General features: G+C 49.4%; 1 protein-coding gene across 4 annotated transcripts in view; it reads right to left on the bottom strand.

Moving 5' to 3' along the window:
* The window catches only part of RHBDL3 (rhomboid like 3), a 58010-nt gene that overhangs the window by 5122 nt on the left and 30261 nt on the right, over nt 1-22627 (bottom strand). For all 4 annotated transcript variants that reach the window (XM_025361351.1, XM_025361352.1, XM_025361353.1 and 1 more), the window contains 3 exons: nt 20618-20730; nt 13673-13773; nt 3322-3382 (listed from right to left, as the gene is read on the bottom strand). In XM_025361351.1, the coding sequence (XP_025217136.1) occupies nt 3322-3382; nt 13673-13773; nt 20618-20730 (275 nt within the window). The remainder of the gene's footprint in view (nt 1-3321; nt 3383-13672; nt 13774-20617; nt 20731-22627) is intronic.

The raw sequence follows: 22627 nt of genomic DNA, 5'->3' as shown, positions 1-22627 counted from the left end.
TATCCACTACCAAAGAACATTGAGGGTAGGTATTCTTATTCCCATTTTACAGATGAGAAAACCAAGGCAAATTTGACATTGAAATAAAGCCCTTTGAGGGGGAATTTTGTACCTGTTTAGCTACCAGTTAATCAGCCAGGGCACTTCTCTCCACCCTAACCACTGCAGGAGTACCAGAATCTCCAGGGACCTTCATTTCCCTTGGGGTTGCCCAGCCTTCTGGGCTGAGCCCTGCAACTCCAAGGATGGCCGATAGATGGCAGAAAAGGCGCATCCAGGGATGGACCCTCGGCCCTCCCCTCCCCAACTCCTGTCCTGGGACAGCCTTCCAGCCTTGGCTCCCCAGGTCCAGGGTTTGATAAAGGAGGTTTGAAAGATGATGGTCTCCAACTCCGAAATAGCATTTTAGTTTTTATGATGCTTACAGTTGGATTTTTTTTTTTTTAAAAAAAACAAGACTCATGCTTCTCTTTCCTTCCTCAAAAACAAACTCAGAGCCCAAGCTGACGCAGAAGCTATCCCACACCCACTGCCACCCCACTGCACCCTATGCCCTGACTCAAGGAGTCCTCAGGTTTTAAGGCTGGAAGGTCCTTCCTGGGATGAGAGATCCTCCAGCCCCATCCAGGAAACTGAGATCCAGAGAGACCAACAGAGGCTCAGGGGCAGACCCAATTTCCTGAAAGCCATGGGGTAAGAAGCAAGGAAGGTGGACATGAATTGAAGTGGAGCCCTCCCAGGCCTGACCCTCCGTCCCAGGTTTGCTCGGACTCAGTCTCCCTCTTACCTACACAGCAAGTGGCTGACCCAGAGAAAGCCCAGGTGCTCACTGTTTAGCTTGGCTAACATGTGGGGCATTTGAAATGGCACAGGCTGGCCTTGAATTCTGGCTCTATCATTTCTTAGCTGGGTGATCTTGGCCAAGGAACCTAACTCTCTGATCCTGGAGTTTCTACCTATAAATTAAGCTAATAATAATGCCCTTTTTAGGCGGGTTTGGAGGACTGGATGAGAAAATGCGTTCACTCCCTCTTCTGCCCTCATTGCTTTGCTCTTTTTTTTTTTTTTTTTTTTTTTTTGAGACAAAGTCTCGGTCTGTCGCCAAGGCTGGAGTACAGTAGTACGATCTCGGTTCACTGCAACCTCCGCCTCCCAGGTTCAAGGGATTCTCCTGCCTCAGCCTCCTGAGCAGCTGGGATTACAGGCGCACGCCACCACACCCGGCTAATTTTTGTATTTTTAGTAGAGACAGGGTTTCATCATGTTGGTCAGGCTGGTCTCGAACTCCTGACCTCAGGTGATCTACTCGCTTCGGCCTCCCAAAGTGCTGGGATTACAAGTGTGAGCCACTGTGCCCGGCCTTTTCTTTTCTTTTTTTTTTTTTTAAGGCAGGGTCTCACTCTGTCACACAGGCTGAAGTGCAGTGGCATGATCATAGCTCACTGCTACCTCAGGCTCCTGGGCTAGGACTATAGGCACAAGCCACCATGCCTGGCTAATTTTTAATTTTTTTTTTTTTGTAGAGACAGGGTCTTGCTCTGTTGCCCAGGCTGGTCTTAAACTCCTAGGCTCAAGAGATTTTCCTGCCTCAATCTAAGTAACTAGGACTACAGGTGCAAGCCACCATGCCAGGCTAATTTTTTTGTATTGTTTTTGTAGAGACAGGGTCTTGCTATATTGCCAAGGCTGGTCTTGAACTCCTGGGCTCAAGCGATCCTCCCACCTTGACCTCCCAAAGTGCTGGGATTTCAGGTGTCAGCCACACTGCCCAGTCCCTTCTTCCATTGCTTCTGTTCAGACTCATTTCTTTCGATCTCAGAAAGAGTCCTTTGGCTTCTGGTCTTATCCCGCTTGTCCCCACAATCTGTTCTCCACACTGCAGCCTGACTGGTTTTCTAAAACTCTGATTATCCATCAATAACTCTCTTGTTGAAAGCCCTCCAGTGGGATCCCAGGGAATGCAAGGTGAAGTACATTTTCTTTTCTTAGCATTTAAAGCCCTTAATGGTCTGACTCCTACTATTTCACTAACTTTATCGCTGATCAAAATCACACACAGTCCCAAAACTAATTCTTTGGTTTTGCTAACCAACTCGCTGGCCATGACCCTTCGCCCATCTATGTGTTAGTTCAGGCTGCAGCTTTGCCTGAAATGTCCTCTTGCACCGTGTTTACTTGGTGGACACCTGCTTGCCGTTAACACTCAGGATGACTTCTGCAGGTAGAACTGAGCTCTCCCAACTAGGGCCCTGAAGATATCTTGTTCCTAGGGGGTTCTTGGACTAGTCACAGTTTGTGAACCTGCTAAAACTGCAGCTTTTGATATACGTGTGTATGCACATGAGTGCACATGTATGTATTTTTCTGGTGACAGGGCCTAGGGCTTTCAACAAGGGATCTCAAAGGATCAGTTTCATGACCAAAATGTTAGGAAGTTATTTGTCTTGATCTGGGTGCTGGTCCTTAAGCACTTTTCTGTTTGCATATTATATGTCAATAAAAAGATGAAAAAATAGGCTGGGGCCAGGTGTGGTGGCTCACGCCTATAATCCCAGCACTTTGGGAGGCCAAGGCAGGCAGATCACCTGAGGTCAGGAGTTTGAGACCAGCCTGGCCAACATGGTGAAACCCCTTTTTTACAAAAAATACAAAAAAGTAGCTGGGCATAGTGGCACATGCCTGCAATCCCAGCTACTTGGGGGGCTGAGACAAGAGAATCGCTTGAACCTGGGAGGTGGAGGTTGCAGTGAGCTGAGATCATGTCACTGCACTCTAGCCTGGGCGACAGAGGGAGGCTCTGTCTCCAAAAAAATAAAGGCCGGGCATGGTGACTCACACTTGTAATCCCAGCAACCTGAGAGGCCAAGGCGGGAGGATTGCTTGAGTCCAAGAGTTCAACACCAGCCTGGGCAACATGGCAAGACCCCCATCTCTGCAAAAATTTTCACACATGTGTAGTCCCAGCTATTTGGGAGGCTGAAGAGGGAGGATCATTGGAGCCCAGGCAGGAGTCTAATGCTGCAGTGAGATATGACTGTGCCGCTGCACTACTGCCTGGATGACAGAGGGAGACATCCTGTCTCAAAGAACAGACGAAAATTTAATTTTTAAAAATAGGTAAATAAATAAAAGATGAATGGTTACGAAGCAGCACAGCAGGACAGACAGCTCTCACAATAGCCCTACTCTTTCACACATCATTGACATGTCCCACTTTTTTTTTCTTGACCACAAGCCCGTGAAGGGCAGGGACTGTGCCATCTTTGAACCCCAGGGCCTGGAGCCAGGCTTTCATCCCCTAGCTGTCCCATCGGTACTTACTACAGATAAGGGCCACAGCCATCCGCAGCAGCTTGAACTGGCACTTCATTCCTGACCAGTTCTAGGGAAAAAGGAGAGAGTTCAGTCAGTTCCAGATTAGACCACTCTTCTGCCAGTGTGTCTTGCTTAAGAAAACCTGACATTAAAATAAGGATCTCCATGAAGTACTGAAAGAGAGAGAGGGCTGTGGCTTAGTAGCAGAACACACCACATGGCTTTGAGATTTAGGCAACAGCAAGTTTACTCCTGTCATAAAAGCTCTTGAGCTGGACTAACAGAGGAAGGGACTCCAGATCTAGGAAGAGGAGAGGCCCTGTCTCCTCAACATGGACAGGGAACATCTCAGAGCTGCATTCATTGCTGGGCTCCATGGTTGCAAAAGATGCAGGACAGCCAACCAAGCAAAGTCAAAGCAGAAACACCAGGATGATAAAAGAGCTCAACATCCTGCAGATGAGGAATGAATGGGGAAGCCAGGATCTTTTAGCTCAAACAAGAGGAGACTCAGGGGTCAAGTTCATTGTTGTCAAATATCGAATGAGTCAACACAAGGAAAGGGCACATTCGATTCAGTGTAACCTGCAAGCAGAAGATGCAATGGATGAAAACTTCAGAGAGAGACTTTTTAGCTCAGAGTAAGTTTCCATTTCTAGTAAGCAGAGCTCTCCAGAGATAGAATGGTCCATCTTGCAGGGGTCATGAGTTTCCCACCATCGGGGATTTCATGTCACTCGGAAAGGATGCTCCAGAGGCGAATCAGGTGCTGGAGAGGGGGTGGCCTAGGTGGCCTTCAAACAACTCCCTCTCTCCCCTGAGAATCTCGGAAAACTTGGAACCTCCAAAGCAGATAAACAGTACAATTATTCACTTTACAAAAGGACTTTTCACTTTACAAAAGACTTCACCACAGGGTTCCTTTGAGAACCCTGCTGTGCATTCAAAGCACTATTCCATTTATACAGAGGTGCACGTGCACAGAAATAAGCCCGGAATCTTCCTGGAACACATAAGCCCCAGGGAAGGAGGGCACAACCAGGGGACTTTGGTTCCCTCCCACCACCCAATCTGCCTTTGCTGCCTGGCCCAGGCCCAGCTCGGGGACATGTCTGGCGCTTCTGTGAGGTTGCAGGAACATCCGTGTAACTTTACAGAGGCCCTGAACACTGGCACGGACAACAACATCTATGAAAGCTTCAGTCAAGCAAGCAGGACACACAGCAGATGCCAAAGAGGGGGAAATCCTCATAGCCTTCAGTTCTCGCTCACCTCCTCCCTTCTCCCCATCCTTCCTCACTGACCGGCAACCCCTTCTTCACAGAAAGTGAAGTGTGGGCCACCCGCGGTCCCGCTTTAGGTGGAAAGCCTATCTTCGCTTGCCGACATATTCTGTGCTAGGAAGCAGATGGCAGGATATCGTTGTCATCTGCTGGTGTCTGCCCACAGAGGAGCCTTGCCAGGAGACAAGGAACAAAACAGGAGTCGGTGCCCTCCCCTGGATCTAGCGACCCAATCTGAGCTGGCTCAGTTAGTGGATGGTGGGCACCGCAGCCTCCCTCCAAGCTGAAACCCTAGGATGGGAGGAAACTTGGGACTCATCTAATGGGACATCTCTTCCCAAAGGTGGACACCCACTGCCAAGCAGCCAACAAGATGGCCCTCCAGCCCACGTGAGGGGGCGCTCCCTGCCTCCTTGGGAGCCCTGGGAAGGGCTCTCACCCCTAACAGTTCTGCCTGCTATTGTTTGCCAGGCTTTCCTTCCCTATAATGTCCCCTCCATGGGTTTCAATTCTCCCTTAAAAGTGATACCCGGCTGGGCGCGGTGGCTCATGCCTGTAATCCCAGCACTTTGGGAGGCCGAGGCAGGTGGATCACTTGAGCCAGACTCTGTCTCAAAAAAAGTAATAATAATAATAATAAGTGATACCCATGTACATAGCAGCATTATTCACCATAGGCAAGACGTGGAAGCCACCCCAGTGTCCATGGATGGATGGATGGATAAATGAAATATACATACATATGTCTATATATTTGGTTTCTTTCCACCTCCTCCCTTCCCCCACTCTTCCTCACTGACCAGCAACCCCATCTTCACAGAGGGTGAGGTGAGCCACCTGCCTTCCCTTTTTACGTGGAAAGTCTAATCTTCACTTGTTGACATGTTCTAAGCTATGAAGCAGATGGCAGGATAACATTGTCACCTGCTGATATATACATACAATGGAATACAATTCAGCCTTCAAAAGGCGGTGGCTCACTCTCAGCACTTTGAGAGGCCGAGACAGGCAGATTACGAGGTCAGGCGATCGAGACCATCCTGGCTAACACGGTGAAATCCCTTCTCTACTAAAAATACAAAAAATTAGCTGGGCGTGGTGGTGGGCGCCTGTAGTCCCAGCTACTTAGGAGTCTGAGACAGGAGAATGGCGTGAACCCAGGAGGCGCAGCTTGCAGTGAGCCGAGATCGCACCACTGCACTCCAGCCTGGGGTGACAGAGCTAGACTCCATCTCAAAAAAAAAAAGGGGGGGGGGGAGGGAATTCTGACCCATGTTACAGCACGAATAAACCTGGAGGACCTCATGCTAAGTGAAATAAGGCAGTCACAGAAAGCTAAATACTGTATGATTCCACTTAAGTATAGAGTAATTAAATTTCACGGAGACAGAAAGTAGAATGGTGGTTTCCAGGGGCTGGAGGGAGGAGGGGGTGGGGAGTCATTGTTTAGTGGGTACAGGTTTCAGTTTTGCAAGATGAAGAGTTCTGGAGACAGATGGCGATGATTGTACAACAATGTGAATGTATGAATGTACTTAATGCCACTGAACTGTACATTTAAAATGTAACTGTATACTTTAAGATGGTACATTTTATGGTATGTACATTTATCACAATTAAAAGCAAAAGTACAGAAGACTTTTTCTTTTTAAGAGACAGGGCTTCACTCTGTCAACCAGGCTGGAATGCAGCAATGCAACCATAGCTCACTGCAGCCTCAAACTCCTGGGCTCAAGTAATCCTCCCACCCCAGCTTCCCAGGTAGCCAGGATTATGGGCATGTGCCACCATATCTAGCTAAATTTTTTATTTTTTGTAGATATGGAACTTCACTATGTTGTCAGGTTGGTCTCGAACTCCTGGCCTCAAGTGGTCCTCCAGCCTCGGTCTCCCAAAGTGCTGGGATTATAGGCCAGGTGCTCACGTCTGTAATCCCAGCACTTTGGGAGGCCAAGGCAGGAGGACTGCTTGAGCCTGAGAGTTTGAGACCAGCATGGGCAACATGGCGAAACTCTGCCTCTATAAAAAATTAGCTGGGTGCTCTTTTACCAAGGACCCGCCAACATGGGCCGCGTTCGCACCAAAACTGTGAAGAAGGCGGCCCGGGTCATCATAGAGAAGTACTACACGCGCCTGGGCAACGACTTCCACACGAACAAGCGCATGTGCGAGCAGATCGCCATTATCCCCAGCAAGAAGCTCCGCAACAAGATAGCAGGCTATGTCACGCATCTGATGAAGCGGATTCAGAGAGGCCCTGTAAGAGGTGTCTCCATCAAACTGCAGGAGGAGGAGAGAGAAAGGAGAGACAATTACGTTCCTGAGGTCTCAGCCCTGGATCAGGGGATAATTGAAGTAGATCCTGACACTAAGGAAATGCTGAAGCTTTTGGACTTCGGCAGTCTGTCCAACCTGCAGGTCACTCAGCCCTACAGTTGGGATGAATTTCAAAACGCCTTGGGGACCTGTTTGAATTTTTTCTGCAGTGCTATATTATTTTCAATAAATCTGGGACAACAACAAAAATTAGCTGGGCATGGTGGTGTGCACCTGTAGTGCCAGCTACTCAGGAGGCTGAGGTGGGATGATTGCTTGAGCCCAGGAGGTGGAGGATGCAGTGAGCTGAAATTGCACCAGCGCACTCCAGCCTGGGCAACAGAGTGAGACCCTTTCTCAAAAACAACAGGTCAGGTGTGGTGGCTCAGGCCTGTAATCCCAGCACTTTGGCAAGCTGAGGGAGGCGGATCACTTGAGGTCAGGAGCTCAAGACCAGCCTGGCAAACATAGTGAAACCCCATCTCTACTAAACACACAAAAAAATTACCTGGGTGTGGTGGTACATGCCTGTAACCCCAGCTACTCTGGAGGCACAAGAATTGCTTGAACCTGGGAGGTGGAGGCTGCAGTGAGCTGAGACTGCGCCACTGCACTCCAGCCTGGGTGAAGGGTGAGATTCTGTCTCAAAACAACAACAAAACACAAAGCGCTGGGATTACAGGCATGAGCCATTGTGCTCAGCCCCCTTTGAGTAAATATCTTATTATTTTTCTTTTTTTTTTTTTTCTTTTGAGACAGAGTCTCACTCTATTGCCCAGGCTGGAGTGAAGTGGCATGATCACGGCTCACTGCAGCCTTGACTTCCCAGGCTTAAGTGATCCTCCCACTTCAGCCTCCCAACTAGCTGGGACCATAGGCACACTCTACCACACCCGGCTAATTTTTAAATTTTTTTTTGTAGAGACGGGGTCTCCCTATGTTGCCCAGGCTGGTCCAGAACTCCTGGGCTCAAACAATTCACCTGCCTCAGCCTCCCAAAGTGCTAGGATTGTAGGCGTGAGCCACTGAGCCTGGCCTGAGTGAACATCTTATCTGAAGACAGTGTCTTTTTCACTGTGTCCTGAGTGATAATATCAGGCAAAGTAAGTTAGAACGTGTGGATGGCTCTCTCCTTTATCTGAGGTCTCCTGCCTCCATGCCCCTCCTGGGCCCTATCTGGGATAGATGTTAAACGCACCATCCTTATGCTTGGCCTGGTTGGTCATTGGTGGGGTGGCTCAGAATTCCTTTTTCTCTATTGTTTTCATTTGTGAATTTGAGGTAACAACAGCACCTTACCTCAGTTACCCACCTCATCGGGTGGTTGTGAGAATGAAATAAATTAATATATGTAAAGTACTAAGACCACTGCCTGGCACACAGTAGGCATCATCTAAATGTGTGGCAGTATCTTGACCTGAGACAAAGACGGGGAGTTTGCCCTGCAGAGCGGCTTGAAAAATTCTGAATCTGAATGACTCCAGTTTTGCCACAGCACCTCCCAGGCACGCTTTATGGGTTTACAACACCTGCCCGGCCCCTGAAAGCCCTGGAGCTTGCCAAACTGATCCAGTCCATCCCTCTGCCGCACACTTTAGGGAAGAAGAAACTGAGGATTCAGGCGGGCTGGTTTATTGACCAGGTGTTTCTTGCTCACCCAACCAGTTAAGAGTGCAGAGGCTGAAAGCCAGGCCGGGAGCTTCCATTCCAACACAGCTTTCTACATCTATCCCTGGTAGAAACGGTTTCTTGTGAAATGACTTCAAGAAAACCCAACACAGGGAATGTGAGAGCATGACACAGATAAATTAGGGAGTGATTCTTTGTCCTACAAAAGGATTTTTCCTTAATAAAGTAAACTTTTTTTTTTTTGGAGATGGAGCCTCACTCTGTCACCCAGGCTGGAGCGCAGTGGTGCAATTTTGGCTTAGTGCAAGCTCTGCCTCCCAGGTTCACGCCATTCTCCTGCCTCAGCCTCCTGAGTAGCTGGGACCACGGGTGCCCACCACCAAGCCCAGCTAATTTTTTGTATTTTCTTTTTTTCTTTTAGACGGAGTCTCACTCTGTCGCCCAGGCTGGAGTGCAGCGGCGCAATCTTGGCTCACTGCAACCTCCGCCACCCAAGTTCAAGCGATTCTTCTGTCTCAGCCTCTTGAGTAGCTGGGACTACAGGCACCCACCACCACGCCCAGCTAATTTTTGTATTTTTAGTTGAGATGTGGTTTCACCATATTGGCCAGGCTGGTCTCAAACTCCTGACCTTGTGATCCGCCTGCCTCAGCCTCCCAAAGTGCTGGTATTACAGGCGTGAGCCACTGCACCCAAACATTTTTTTTGTATTTTGTAGTAGATATGGGGTTTCACCATATTAGCCAAGATGGTCTCGAACTCCTGACCTCGTGATCTGCCCGCCTCGGCCTCACAAAGTGCTGGGATTATAAGCATGAGCCACTGCGCCGGGCCAATAAAGTAAAGCTTATAACAAATCTTTAGTGTCTTTTAGGCAACCATCTTCACTTGTGCTTTGACAATATGGTTCAGTTTGTGAAAATTCAGATCTCAAATATTTTGGGAAAACATCAATCATACAGAGCAAAGTGTAAGTAAATATCTTGTAGATTAAAAAATGGAATTCTGGCCAGCAGGAGGCAATTAATAAAGTATTCAATTAGGTGTGTCTGTATCTTTCTAGTGTTTAAAATAAGAAGTCTTGGTGGGGCATGGTGGCTCACGCTTGTAATCCCAGCATTGTGGGAGGCAGAGGCAGGTGGATCGCTTGAGTTCAGGAGTTTACGATCAGCCTGGGCAACATGGTGAAACTGTCTCTACAAAAAAATTTAAAAAAAAATTAGCTAGGCATGGTGGCACGAGCCCGTGGTCCCAGGTACTTGGGGGCTGAGGCAGGAGGATCACTTGAACCCGGGAGGTGGTGGTTGCAGTGAGCTGAGATCGTGCCACTGTACTCCAGCCTGGGCGACAGAGCGAAATCCTGTCTCAAAAAAAAAAAAGAAGTCTTGATTATAGGGCTTTTCACATTCCAGATCTTTTGTTGAAATATTTTGTCCATTTTCTCATCTCCCAAACAATCGTTTTGTGAAGATGGGATTACAGATGAGACAACTGAGGCTCCAAGAAGTTGAGTAATAGACTCATAGCTATTAAGATGGTGACACTGGTACTCAAATGTGGATTTTCTCTCAAATCTATGCTTTTTCTTTTAGTTCTGATGAGGTACTTTACTGTGTATAACACACACACACACACACACACACACACTTCAAATCTTCCTTTTGAAGCTGAAAACAATAGTATATCTATTAGGTAGAACCACATGAAATTGCCACTATTCAAATGCTGATGGCCCATAGAAAGGGCAATTTTTTTTTTTTTTTTTTTTTTTTTTTTTTTTGAGACAGGGTCTCCCTCTGTTGCACAGGCTGGAGTGCAATGGTGTGACCTCAGCTCACTGCAACCTCTGCCTCCTGGGTTCAAGTGATTCTACTGCCTCAGCCTCCTGAGTAGCAGGGATTACAGGCGTGCACCACCATGCCCAGCTAATTTTGGTGTTTTTAGTAGAGACGGGGTTTCACCATGTTGGTCAGGCTGGTCTCGAACTCCTGACCTTGTGATCCATCCACCTTGGCCTCCCAAAGTGCTGGGATTACAGGCTTGTGCCACCGCACCCGGCCAGAAGGGGCAACTTCATACGGGTCGACCCAACGCATCTCTGAACTGCTTGGCACTGAACTAGTTAGAGTAAAGGTAGCCTCTTGACCAAGAGAAATCAACCTTGTTAATGAGACAATGAGTTTTCTTTCATCGTCAATAACCACCACATAACTTTCTTTCTTTCTTTCGAGACAGGGTTTCACTCTGTTGCCCTGGCTGGAATGCAGAGACGCAATCTCAGCTCACGGCCCTCTGCCTCTCTGGCTCAGGTGATCTCAGCCAGCCTCCAGAGTAGCTGGAACCACAGGTGCATGACACCACACCAGGATGATTTTTTGTAGTTTTGGTAGAGATGGGTAGAGATGTTGCCCAGGTTGGTCTTGAACTCCTGGGCTCAAGCGATCTGCCTGTGTTGACCTCCCAAAGTGCTGGGATTACAGGTGTGAGCCAGTGCGCCCAGCCCATACAACTTCCTAGAGAAGGGCTCCCCATGTGTCATGCTTTGGGGACTGCACAGCTCCCAGTTGGCTAGGGAAAGCCATTTGCTTCTGGAAGGCATTGGGCTCAGATGGGGCTGCCGGTCTCCACAGCCGCAGGCCACGGGCTACTTGCCAGACAGAAGCGTCAACTGGAACAAAACTGCTCTCACACCTCTCTCGACCCCCATGCCCTACTCCATGGTCCATGGGTGGTCTGACTTCACCATGGGAACTTCTGGGCCATCAGGGCTGTTTCCCATGAGGTGGGGAAGAGGGTGGGAACAGGGCATCGTTATGAACTCCAGCCTGTGTCTTCCTCCCTGTGTTCTCTTTCAGTTGAGCTTGTTCATCACCCCTACACACATACAAGTCTTGGGCGGAATGGGAGGGAGGAGGTTAGCATTTCCTTCCCCTACTGAAAGGAATTGGGGCAGGGGGAGGGGGGAGTGGAGGAGGCAGAATTCAGAGGAAAAGCTGTGTCTGGGGAAAGATGTGGCACTGATACAGAATGACCCATTTAAAAGGGCCATGGGAGGCAGCCCATACGCTCGGGTTTTCAACAAACTGAGCTGTGTGCATGTGCAAACACACCTGCACACACACTGAGAGGCTCACCGTTCCACGTTTCCCAACACCCGCAGCCTCTCTCTGAGCACTCACCTGAAGGTGCCAAATTCAGGCCAGTAGCAAGTGTAGGCAGGTACTCAGTGTCTCTCTCTCCCCCTCTCTTCCTTTCTTTTCCCCTCCCTCTTGTGCTCTCTCTTCTCTTGCTCAATGTACAATGGGCATTTTGATGAGAACAAAAGGGACAGGGTTGGGAGCAGGGTGGGTGACAGTGAGATTGATAAGGAAGAAAAACATGGGATAATTCAGGAACTCCAAGCCCTGTGCACTGCGATCACTGAGCATTCAAACATCTGCCACGTGGGCGAAGACACTGATGGAGGAGTGGGTGAGAACAGGAGGACCCCAAAGAAAAGCTATGCCTTTTCTGGACATTGTTCCTTCCTTCCTTCATTCACTAAAATGTAGCGGGCACCATCTACCATGCTCCCAGCTGTAAGCCAGGTACTGGGGAAACAGACAACCAAGACCTGGAGGCTCCCAGGCCAGCAGAGGGGTTGGCAGGGTTAGCCACTGACTCCTCCATCAGCCTTCAGACTTCAGACTGCCTCCAAAAAAAGGACTTTGACATCCTCTAAGACTATCAGATCCCAATTTTTGGCCTTCAAGGCTTTGTCTAGTCTGAGCCCATTCTGGCCTCTTCTGTCAGGAGAAGGAAATTAATTTTACATTTATATAGGTGGTTATTTGAACTTTATCTCATTTACTGTATATCATTCCATTTCTTTTCTTCCTTTTTTTTTAAAATTGAGATAGGGTCTCACTCTGTTGCCCAGGCTGGTATGCAGTGGTGCAATCTCTGCTCACTGTAACCTCCACTTCCCAGGCTCAACCGATTCCCCAGCCACAGCCTCTGGAGTAGCTGGAACTATAGGCATGCACCATCGCGCCTGGCTAATTTTTGTATTTTTTATAGAGATGGAGTTTCACCATGTTGCCTGGGCTGGTCTTAAACTCCTGAGCTCAATGCAATCTGCCCACCTCAGCCTCTCAAACTGCTGGGATTACAGTCCTGAGCCACTGTGCCCAGCTCCCATTCCATTTCACAGATGTAGAAAGTGAGGTGCAAAGTCGTTAAGTAATTTGCCCAGAGTGTAGCAGGGATTTAGACCTAGGCTGACTGGCTCCACAGCCCATGTCCTTCACTATCACACTGTACTACCTTCCAGGAAAAGGCAGAGGATGAGAAATGGAGTGCTGCCCTCCTCCCATGACAGGCTGGGATAGGGGAACAACTCTTTTTTTTTTTTTTTTGAGATGGAGTCTCACTCTGTCGCCAGGCTGGAGTGCGTTGGCGCGATCTCGGCTCACTGCAACCTCTGCCTCCCAGGTTCAAACAATTCTCTTGCCTGGGCCTCCCAAGTAACTGGGACTACAGGAGCATGCCACCACGCCAAGCTAATTTTTGTATTTTTTTAGTAGAGACGGGGTTTCACCATGTTGGCCAGGATGGTCTCCATCTCTTGACCTTGTGATCCGCCTGCCTCGGCCGTCCAAAATGCTGGGATTATAGGCGTGAGCCACCGCGCCTGGCCAGGAAACAACTCTTGAATGGTTGTCAGGAGATATGGGTTCAAGCCCTCATTTTGCCACAAACTTAACTGTGACTTTGGACAAGTCACTTAACCTTTTGAATTTTGATAAGATAATCTCTAAGGCCCTTTTAACAATCTATGATAAATAAGCAAACAATGGCCATATACGCTAGTGGCCAAATGTTAACTCTTTAACGTCAGTGAATGGGAAAGAGGCAGAAGAAGGAGATGGGCACGGTCCTAGGCCAAGCCATGACTGGAGAAAACAGGAATCACATTCAGAAGGCACCCATTTGAAATGGGCCTGCAGAGGCTGAGGAGCGTGTGAGAACTCTGCTCCAGGTCAGGCCTGCCTGGCTGTTGGTGAGCCAGCTCCAGTGGATTAATACTCAGGCCCAGTGATGGCAGAGGACAGGGCCAGAAAGACACGCTGAGAATGGGAGGTGCTCACCATGACGATGTTGGCCAGATGGGCAGAGACGAGAGCATACACCCCTCCAGAAGAGCCCACAACTGGAGCGGTCATGTCAGCCACAGATACCGCCAAGGACCCTAGTACAGAAAGACAACGAGAATTCTCAGGAATGCGGGACTCGGCTCACCCACCCCAGCCTCAGGCCTTGGATTCTGCAGGCTCCATGCTAAGACTCCAGAGCAAGAGGCTCCACCTCTTCCTCCTCTGAGTCCATGTTGCCTGGGAGATTCCCCCCCCCCGCCCCCTCCCCTCCCCTCTCTCCCTCTTCCCCTCCCTCGCTCCTTTCCTTTCTTTTTCTTTCTTTTTTTTTGGAGACAGGGTCTAACTCTGTCACTCAGGCTGGAGTGCAGTGGCACAGTAAGCTCACTTCAGTCTTGACCTCCGGGCTCAAGTGATCCTTCTGCCTCAGCTTCCCAAGTAGCTGGAACTACAGTCGTGCGCCACAATGCCCAGCTAATTTTTGTATTTTCCTTTGTAGAGACAGAGTCTCACTATGTTGCCCAGTCTGGTCTCAAATTTCTGGACTCAAGCAATCCTCTTGCCTCAGCCTCCCAAAGTTCTGGGGTTACAGGTGTGAGCCACAGAGCCCTGCCTCCAATGCATTTCTTAGAGGATTAATTTCTGGCTGAAAGAACCATTTGATTCTTTGACTCAAAAGAGGGAAGTGTCCAGCCCAAAGTAAAATTCAGACTTCTACCTGGATTATCTGCCTCTCAACCCAACCTCTGCCTGACATGGTGTTATGTCAGGGTTCTGGAACCATAACAAAAATAGTAGCAGTAGTTATTGCAGAAACAGCTGCCACCTAGGTGACATGGATACCAGGCAAACATTTTACAGACTTTCTTCCCTTCAACCCTCAAGACAGCCCTCTGAGGCAGGTGCCAGTAGCCTCATTCCCAAGATGAGGAGACTGAGCCCAGAGTCTCCTGGTAGGAAGTGCTAGAACCAGGATTTGTCTGGGTCTGCCTGATGCAAAACCCACCTGTGTTCTTGACCAAAGCCCGCACTCTTGGCCTCTCTAGCAGCCACGCCCCAAACTGGCCCAGAGGTTAACCTCCACGCTCTTCCATCTCTCCCTCTGTTCAACAGCATCTAGAAAACTGCTTACTTAGGGTTACTTCCACCCTTCCTCCAGCCCAGCTAAATCACAAAAGGCCAACAGCATCTCTCAAGTGGGGCTCCTTTGGAAGAAACATGTCCTTGAAAAGTCACAGGGAAGAGAAAGAGATGATGTCATACCCTCTGGGGGAAAGGAAGGGTATGCGAGGCTTGGTCTGGGGGATGACAAACTTTTGTCCTGGGGAGGGAAGCTGAGCAAAGAGAAGAGGGGAAATTTATTGTTCTGGTCTCATTTAAGTGTGATCAATGCTTTGGCTTCCAGGGAAGGACATGGGAGACTAAAAATAACTAGGAGGTAGAGCCCAGGGCTCAGAGGATGAGAGGTGGCTGGCCTGGGTGAGTGTGCAGAAATTACCACTGGAAAATGCCTGCGGGCTCAAGAGCCAATTAGCTGCTGGAGAAAGGAGGGACAGGCAGAAAGCCAAATTCTGCAGGCTCTATGGGGTGCAAGATCCACGGACTTAGGAGGAGGCTTGGCCCAGCCCAGCAACCAGAGCACCCAAGGACCTGGCAGCAGAGCCCCCTGATAAACTCTTCCACCTCCCCTGCCCCCACCTCCATCAAGGCCTCCCCTACTCACTGAGGTCTTCAAGAAAGAGATTCCCTACAACCAATTCTTGGTCTCAAGGGGGATGTAATCTCTAAAAAAAAAAAAAACCCGTCATGAACTGAGGACTCCCAAGTCCTCCTCCCCTCCTAGGGCAACTATAAATCTTTCATGCCTTCCCTCTGGCTTTAATTAGGTATTGATCTATTGTCAGATAACTTTCTTTTTCTTTTGCTTTTTTTACTGCTTAGCCACAGGGTCAGCCATATATAACACGAAAGAAAAATCCCAGGGTGGCAAACAAACAGGCAGCAGGATCTGCATGACAAAGGTTTCCCACGCTCTCCTGGTGGGGCTGTCTGCGAAGCCTGCATTGCGGGGCTGCAATGAGGGCTGGCTGCCCAGGCTGCTCCTCATTAATTACCTTTTGGACAGAGGAAGCCCCAGCCTCCCTAGGCTGGCCTCTCTTTGCAGAGCAGGTCTGTACAAACCCGCCCAGAGTCCACTCCCTCGCCCCTGCCCCAGCGCGGTCCACCAAGGCAGAGCCGCCTCAGGGCAGCCCCAGGCAGGGAAGGGCCCCTGCCAGGGTCAAGCTGACACACCCTGACCTTTCCCTCACCCCATCCACACTCAGAGTCCTGACCCTAGGGTCAAGGGTCAGCTTCGGATTGTGGCAGGAGTATGGAAGGGGCCTGGCCAGCTAGCTGTGTGACCTTGGGCACAGTCCCTGAATTCTTTGGGCTTCAGTTTTCTTTCATATCTATAGAGTGAGGTCTAAGGCTTTCCGACTTTTGAGCAGCAAAATTCTCTTCAAAGCAAACCTTTCAGGGATGCCCTAAGCCATGGAGCAGAACACAGGCAGCAGCTCTGGCTATGCGGGGACGCGGCCTAGGGAACAGTTTGCCAGTGCTGGAGGGGACCTCCCTGGTTCCTTCCAGATCAGAAATTCAGTGACCTGAGTTTTGGCCTAAGATCCAGGGGCCGAGGCTTGGGTTCCGGTTCTGGAACCTCGAAGGTAACGGCCTGAATCCACCTGCCCCCTAGTGGTGATATAAAGACTTCTGGGCCAGTGTGGTGGCTCATCCTTGTAATCCCAGCACTTTGGGAGGCTGAGGCAGGCAGATCACCTGAGATCACAAGTTCAAGACCAACCTGGCCAACATGGTGAAACCCCATTTCTACTAAAAAAAAAAAAAATGCAAAAATTAGCTGGACATGGTGGCACACACATATAGCCTCAGCTACTCGGAATGCTGAGGCATGAGAATCACTTGAACCTGGGAGGTAGAGGTTGCAGTGAGCTGAAATCACACCACTACACTCCAGCCTGGATGACAGAGCAAGACTTCGTCTCAAAAAAACCTCAAAAAACAAAAAAAGCAAAGACTTTCAGTGACTGCAGGTGAGGCCTGGACTAGAGCAACTGGGAGAGACCAAAGACAAACATGGGGCTGTGTACACATAAACACAGTAATAAAGGCCCTCCCTGGGCAGGAAGTGTGGGTCAGGGAGGAATCCCTTCACAAGCTCTGAACGATCCTAACAGGTACAGGCAGATAAGACCAGTATGAATTCCACAGAGGTCATGGGGGCAGAGGACCAGGAGAGAATGAACTGGAGTGACACGCCACACCTCTGCACAGAGGCAACCCATGGGCCTTAGTTCAGGATTACAAATTCTGTATCCCGCACCCCAAAATTCCAAGTTCATGCCAGCACACAGATAAACTGGCAACTTTGCCATAGTGTACAGCTGTGATAATTTTAGCCCAGAAAAACTTAAAGCAGGTGTTCTTCAACATCTTCTTTGGCCTTAAGAAAAATCCCAAAATTGGCGGAACATTTATCTTTAAGTAATATAACTTTATTTACATATCTTTCCTTTTTTTTTTTTTGAGATGGAGTTTCACTCTTGTTGCCCAGGCTGGGGTGCAATGATGCGATCTTGGCTCACTGCAACCACCGCCTCCCAGGTTCAAGCAATTTTCCTTCCTCAGTCTCCTGAGAAGCTGGGATTACGGATGCCGCCATCATGCCCGGCTAATTTTTGTATTTTTAGTAGAAACAGGGTTTCACCATGTTGGCCAGGATGGTCTCGAACTCCTGATCTCACGTGATCCGCCTGCCGCGGCCTCCCAGAGTGCTAGGATTACAGGTGTGAGCCACCAGGCCTGGCCACTTTCCTTTATTCTACAAATATTTATTGCCTAACATGTGCCAAGCCCTGTGCTAGGCTCTGGGGATGCACATGTGGTTAGTAATCTATACAATCTGTAATATAAGATTGGTGATGCATTTAAGATATTGATTTTTTTTTTTTTTTGGTAGAGATGGGGTCTCATCATGTTGCCCAGGCTGGTCTTGAACTCCTGGCCTCAAGCAATACCCTCACCTCCGCCTCCCAAAGTGTTGGGATTACAGGAGTGAGCCACTTTGCCTGGCCCAAGATACAGGTTTTTAAAATACCTACATTGTGTGCCATATAATTGCTAGCCATAAGTAATTTGCACATTGGCCTCAAGCATTGGTTAGAAGCACAGGGCTTGGGAAGGGCTCCTCCCTAGTTGTAGTACTTCTCAGGTAAGCAAATCTACAAGTCATTTCACCTCTCTGGGCTGCCTGTGAAATGGGAGTGACAGTACCCACCGGCTGTGATGAGAATAGCATCCATGAACATCCGCGAACCCCTCATCATATGCCTGGAGCACGTATATGCTCCGTAGAGGTTAGCTATCCTCGTTACAAAGTGTGGGTTGGAAACACTTTCACTGGGCAGGAATTAGAGAGTAAGGCTGCCGGACATCTATTAAGGTCTCCTTTGGTTTTTTTCTTTCTTTCTTTTTTGAGACAGGGTCTTGCTCTGTCACCCAGGCTGGAGTGCAGTGGTGTTATCACAGCTCACTGCAGCCTTGAACTCCTGGGCTCAAGCAATCCTCCTGCATCAGCATCCCAAGTAGCTGGGACTACAGGCCTACACCACCATGCCCAGCTAATATTTTTAAAAGCTTTTTGTAGAGACAGGGTCTCCCTATGTTGCCCAGGCTGACCTCGAACTCTTGGACTCAAGTGATCCTCCTGCCTTGACCTCCCAAAGTGTTGGGATTACAGGTGTGAGTCACTGCACCTGGTCTGCCTTGGTTTCTGACAATAAATTAACTGCAAAAAGGACAGGGCCCATCTTTTGGTTCTCGTCACACTATTGTAGTGGTTGAGATCACAGCCTGGGGGGTCAAACAGCCTGGGTGTGTGCCCAGCTCCACCACTGTCTAACTGTGTCTTCTTGGGCGAGTCACTTAGCCCTCTAAGCCTTGGTTTCCTATCCGTACTGGGGGAGAGCAATAGTGTCCACCTTGTAGCGTTGTCGTGTGGATGAATTACGGCCTGCATATGGTAGGCACTGATAACTGCCACCCGTCCAATCCAGGGCTGGCTAGCTGTAAACCAGCTCCCCTCTCAGAGGAGAGCTTGGGAGGACAGGAAAGGGTAGACAGCAGAGGCAGATCAATCAACTCAATCATAGAGATCAGTGACATGTGTGGTGACCAGAGTGCCCTCTGGTCTTAATCAATGACTCAGACAGAACAGTGCATGCCATGTGCTCAATGATACAGCCCTACATGCTCACATTCAGGTGATGAGCTCTGCTTCTGTCTGAATCTTCCCACTCTGCACTGGTGTCACTGGGGAGGTGACACCTACAATGTCCCCCCACTGCATGTCACCTGGTTTGGGTGAGGTCTGAGTCCGTTTGAATCTTGTTTTTGTCTTCTAGGTTATTGGCATTCCCATCTAATTGAATACTAAGGCTGCAAATGTTATTAATGTCTTCCCTGTTCCTTGCTATTTGACATCTGGGTCTCTGGGTATTGAGGTACGGAAAATGGGGCTATAAATCCTCAGATGTCAGGATTAGGGGGTGTGTGGGTGGCTGAACAAGTCTGGCACTTAGAGATGCTCATTAGCCCTTTGTTCAAGGACGCGGTGAGCCTTGGATTCTGGGAGGGGCTTGCAGGGGTGCTGTCCAAGGTGCCAGTGATTTTAACCTCAGTGCATACAGGAGCGAAGGAGATGGTGCAGGGTGAATCTTCCGGGTCAAGGGTTCATGCACTAGCAGACCAGCCTCCTGTAGGTGGGGTGGGACCCTTCCTCTTTGATTTCTGAAACCACTTCAGTTACTCCCAGGGTCCCTGCCTGCCTCTTGTTTACAAGGCTGACACTGCCCGGCTCTCCTGATGACAACTTTAATACCACTCAGAAAGGATTAAGATCTTACTTAAACATACACACAAAGCTCCCTTGGGCACAGCTGTCAAGCTGAAGAGCTGAAGCGGCAAACCTTGTTAAAAAAAAAAAAAAAAAAAGAAAAAAAAAACAGCTGGCAATAAAGTTGGAGACATCACGAGGGAGATCCTCATGTTCAGAGGCCTGGCTGGCAGACTCTTCCTGCAGAAAGCCACGCTCTGCCCAGCTCACTTCACCCACCTCACCTCCCACTGGGGAGGGGCAAGCCACGCTCTCCCCAGCTCACTTCACCCACCTCACCTCCCACTGGGGAGGGGCAGAAGGTGGAAGGCTCACTGGAAGTCACTCTGGCCACTATCCATGAAGGATGATCACCTGCCACATGTGTGCCCAGTCAGCTGGAGGCCCAGACGCCTTCAGATGGAGCCAGGGCTCACTGCCTCTTAGGCCAGACTCCCTGTCAGCAGTGGGTCAGGCAAGGGAACTGCGGTTGGTCTGGGTAGCAGCCAGCTCTCCTTTTGGGGACAGGTGCTATGCGGCCAGGACGGTACCTGGCTCCACTCACCCCTTTGATTCCCCCTTGGGGATCTCACTGTGCCCTTGCAGTTATCAGAGCACTGTTGTTCCATCTGTTGCCTCACTCACTCCACCCTCCGAGCAACCCTATAGGCAGATCTCATTAGTTCCCTCTTAAAGCTTAACATGGCCAAAAGAGGTTAGGAAATTTCCCCAAGCTCAGAAGCTACCACATGGTGGTGTGAGACTGAGAGTCGGTTGGCCAGCCTGTCCCAAATCCAGTGCTCTCCTCCCCCGTCCTGCCACACACCTCCCTCTCTGGGCAGCAGTCCCCTCTCCAGCCTCCTGGGGAGGTGCGTGTGCCTGGAGGACAGCCCGGTAAGTCAGGAGCCTTGGAGATGAGGATCTTCTGTGTGTCCTGGACCCACCCCACAGGGTCTCCCACCCCACCCTGGGGCAATGTGCCTTTGTGGACACAGGGCCTACCTGCCTACCTGCCACAACGCCGGCCACGTAGACAAGCCCAATTCGGGTGGCTCCATGCACCATCTCCAGGGGCACCCCCACCAGCAGCTGCAGCACCACATTGAGTCCCAGGTGTTCTATCCTGTGACAGAGAGACTACACTCACTCATTCATTCATTCATTCATTCAACAAACACCTGCATCCCCCAAGATGCCAGGGATCCAGGAGTGAACAACACCATCTCTGCCTTTGAGGAGCTCATGGTCTAGGGGAAGGAATGACAATTCAGACCATCTTGGAAAGAGTGTTCCTTCCAGATGGGACAGGAACACATGTGCAAGGCCTGGGCGATGACTGGCAGCATTTCAGTTGGCACAGTGAGACAGACTAACCACAGTCAAGATCCAGCAACTAGGCTGGGCGCAGTGGCCCACGCCTGTAAGCCCAACACTTTGAGAGGCCAAGGTGGGAGGACCACTTGAACATAGGAGTTCAAGATCAGCCTGGGCAACATAGTGAGACCCCGTCTCTTAAATTTAAAAAAAAAAAAAAAAAAGGCCGGGCGCAGTGGCTCACACCTGTAATCCCAGCACTTTGGGAGGCCGAGGTGGGCAGATCACAAGGTCAGGAGATCAAGACCATCCTGACTAACATGGTGAAACCCCCCTCTACTAAAAATACAAAAACAAAATTAGCCAGTGTGGTGGTGGGTGCCTGTAGTCCCAGCTACTTAGGAGGCTGAGGCAGGAGATTGGCGTGAACCTGGGAGGCAGAGGTTGCAGTGAGCTGAGATCGCACCACTGCACTCCAGCCTGGGCAGCACAGCGAGACTCTGTCTCAAAAAAAAAAAAAAAAAGATCCAGCAACTCCATCAGTTAACCTGTGAAAAAACAAGGCTCAGAGATAATGACCAGTCACAGTTAGTGGCCATGCTGAGACAACAGCTCAGGTCTCTAATCTGCCTGACCTGCTTCATTCACTGGGTCATGTGGTCGTTCCGGCTCTATTTGTTGTTTGTTTGTTCTTGTTTTGTTTTGTTTTGTTTTTTGAGATGGAGTCTTACTCCGTCAACCAAGCTGGAATGCAGTGGCATGATCTTGGCTCACTGCAACCTCTGCCTCCTGGGTTCAAGCAATTCTCCTGTCTCAGCATCCCGAGTAGTTGGGATTACAAGCATGTGCCACCACACCGACTAATTTTTGTATTTTTAGTAGAGATAGGGTTTCACCATGTTGGGCAGGCTGGTCTTGAACTCCTGAACTCAAGTGATCCACCCCTTGGCCTCCCAAAGTGTTGGGATTACAGGCATGAGTCACTGTGCCCGGCCATGTTCTGGCTCTATTTGTAAGAGCTACGGATGTTTAAAGAAAAATATGTTCTCAAAACAAGTGCAGGCATTAAAGATACATCTTATAACTTAATAATTCAAAGTTTTCCCTTAAAGTCAATTAAAGGGAGGTTTCTCTTTCCTGGTATAAGAAGAGACCTAGGCCGGGCACGGTGGCTCAAGCCTGTAATCCCAGCACTTTGGGAGGCCGAGGTGGGTGGATCATGACGTCAGGAGTTCAAGACCAGCCTGGCCAATATGATGAAACCCCGTCTCTACTAAAAATACAAAAATTAGCTGGGGGTGGTGGCAGGCGCCTGTAATCCCAGCTACTTGGGGGGCTGAGGCAGGAGAATTGCTTGAACCTGGGAGGCGGAGGCTGCAGTCAGCCGAGATCATGCCACTGCACTCCAGCCTAGGTGACAGAGTGAGACTCCATCTCAGGAAAAAAAAAAAAAAAAAAAAAAAAAGAGAGAACTATTCTGCTCCAAAATCCTCAGGACTGGGAGATGGGACCCCAGGTTTTCTGACCCTGTGAACGCCTGCCTCCCTATACTACCTGTGACTAGATCTTGCTGCTAAAATTGTGGGGTGTCTAGCTGTGTGCATATTACCAGAAAAGATTGTAACATGACTATCACTAAATCAATCGGGTGCTTCCAACTTTATACAGCACTTTAACACCCACTGTCTCATTTAAATTGAGCAGAC

Source organism: Theropithecus gelada, chromosome 16 (genome assembly GCF_003255815.1).
Source record: "Theropithecus gelada isolate Dixy chromosome 16, Tgel_1.0, whole genome shotgun sequence".
In the NCBI taxonomy this organism is placed as follows: Eukaryota; Metazoa; Chordata; class Mammalia; order Primates; family Cercopithecidae; genus Theropithecus; species Theropithecus gelada.
This window is presented reverse-complemented; position numbering and strand designations above follow the sequence as displayed.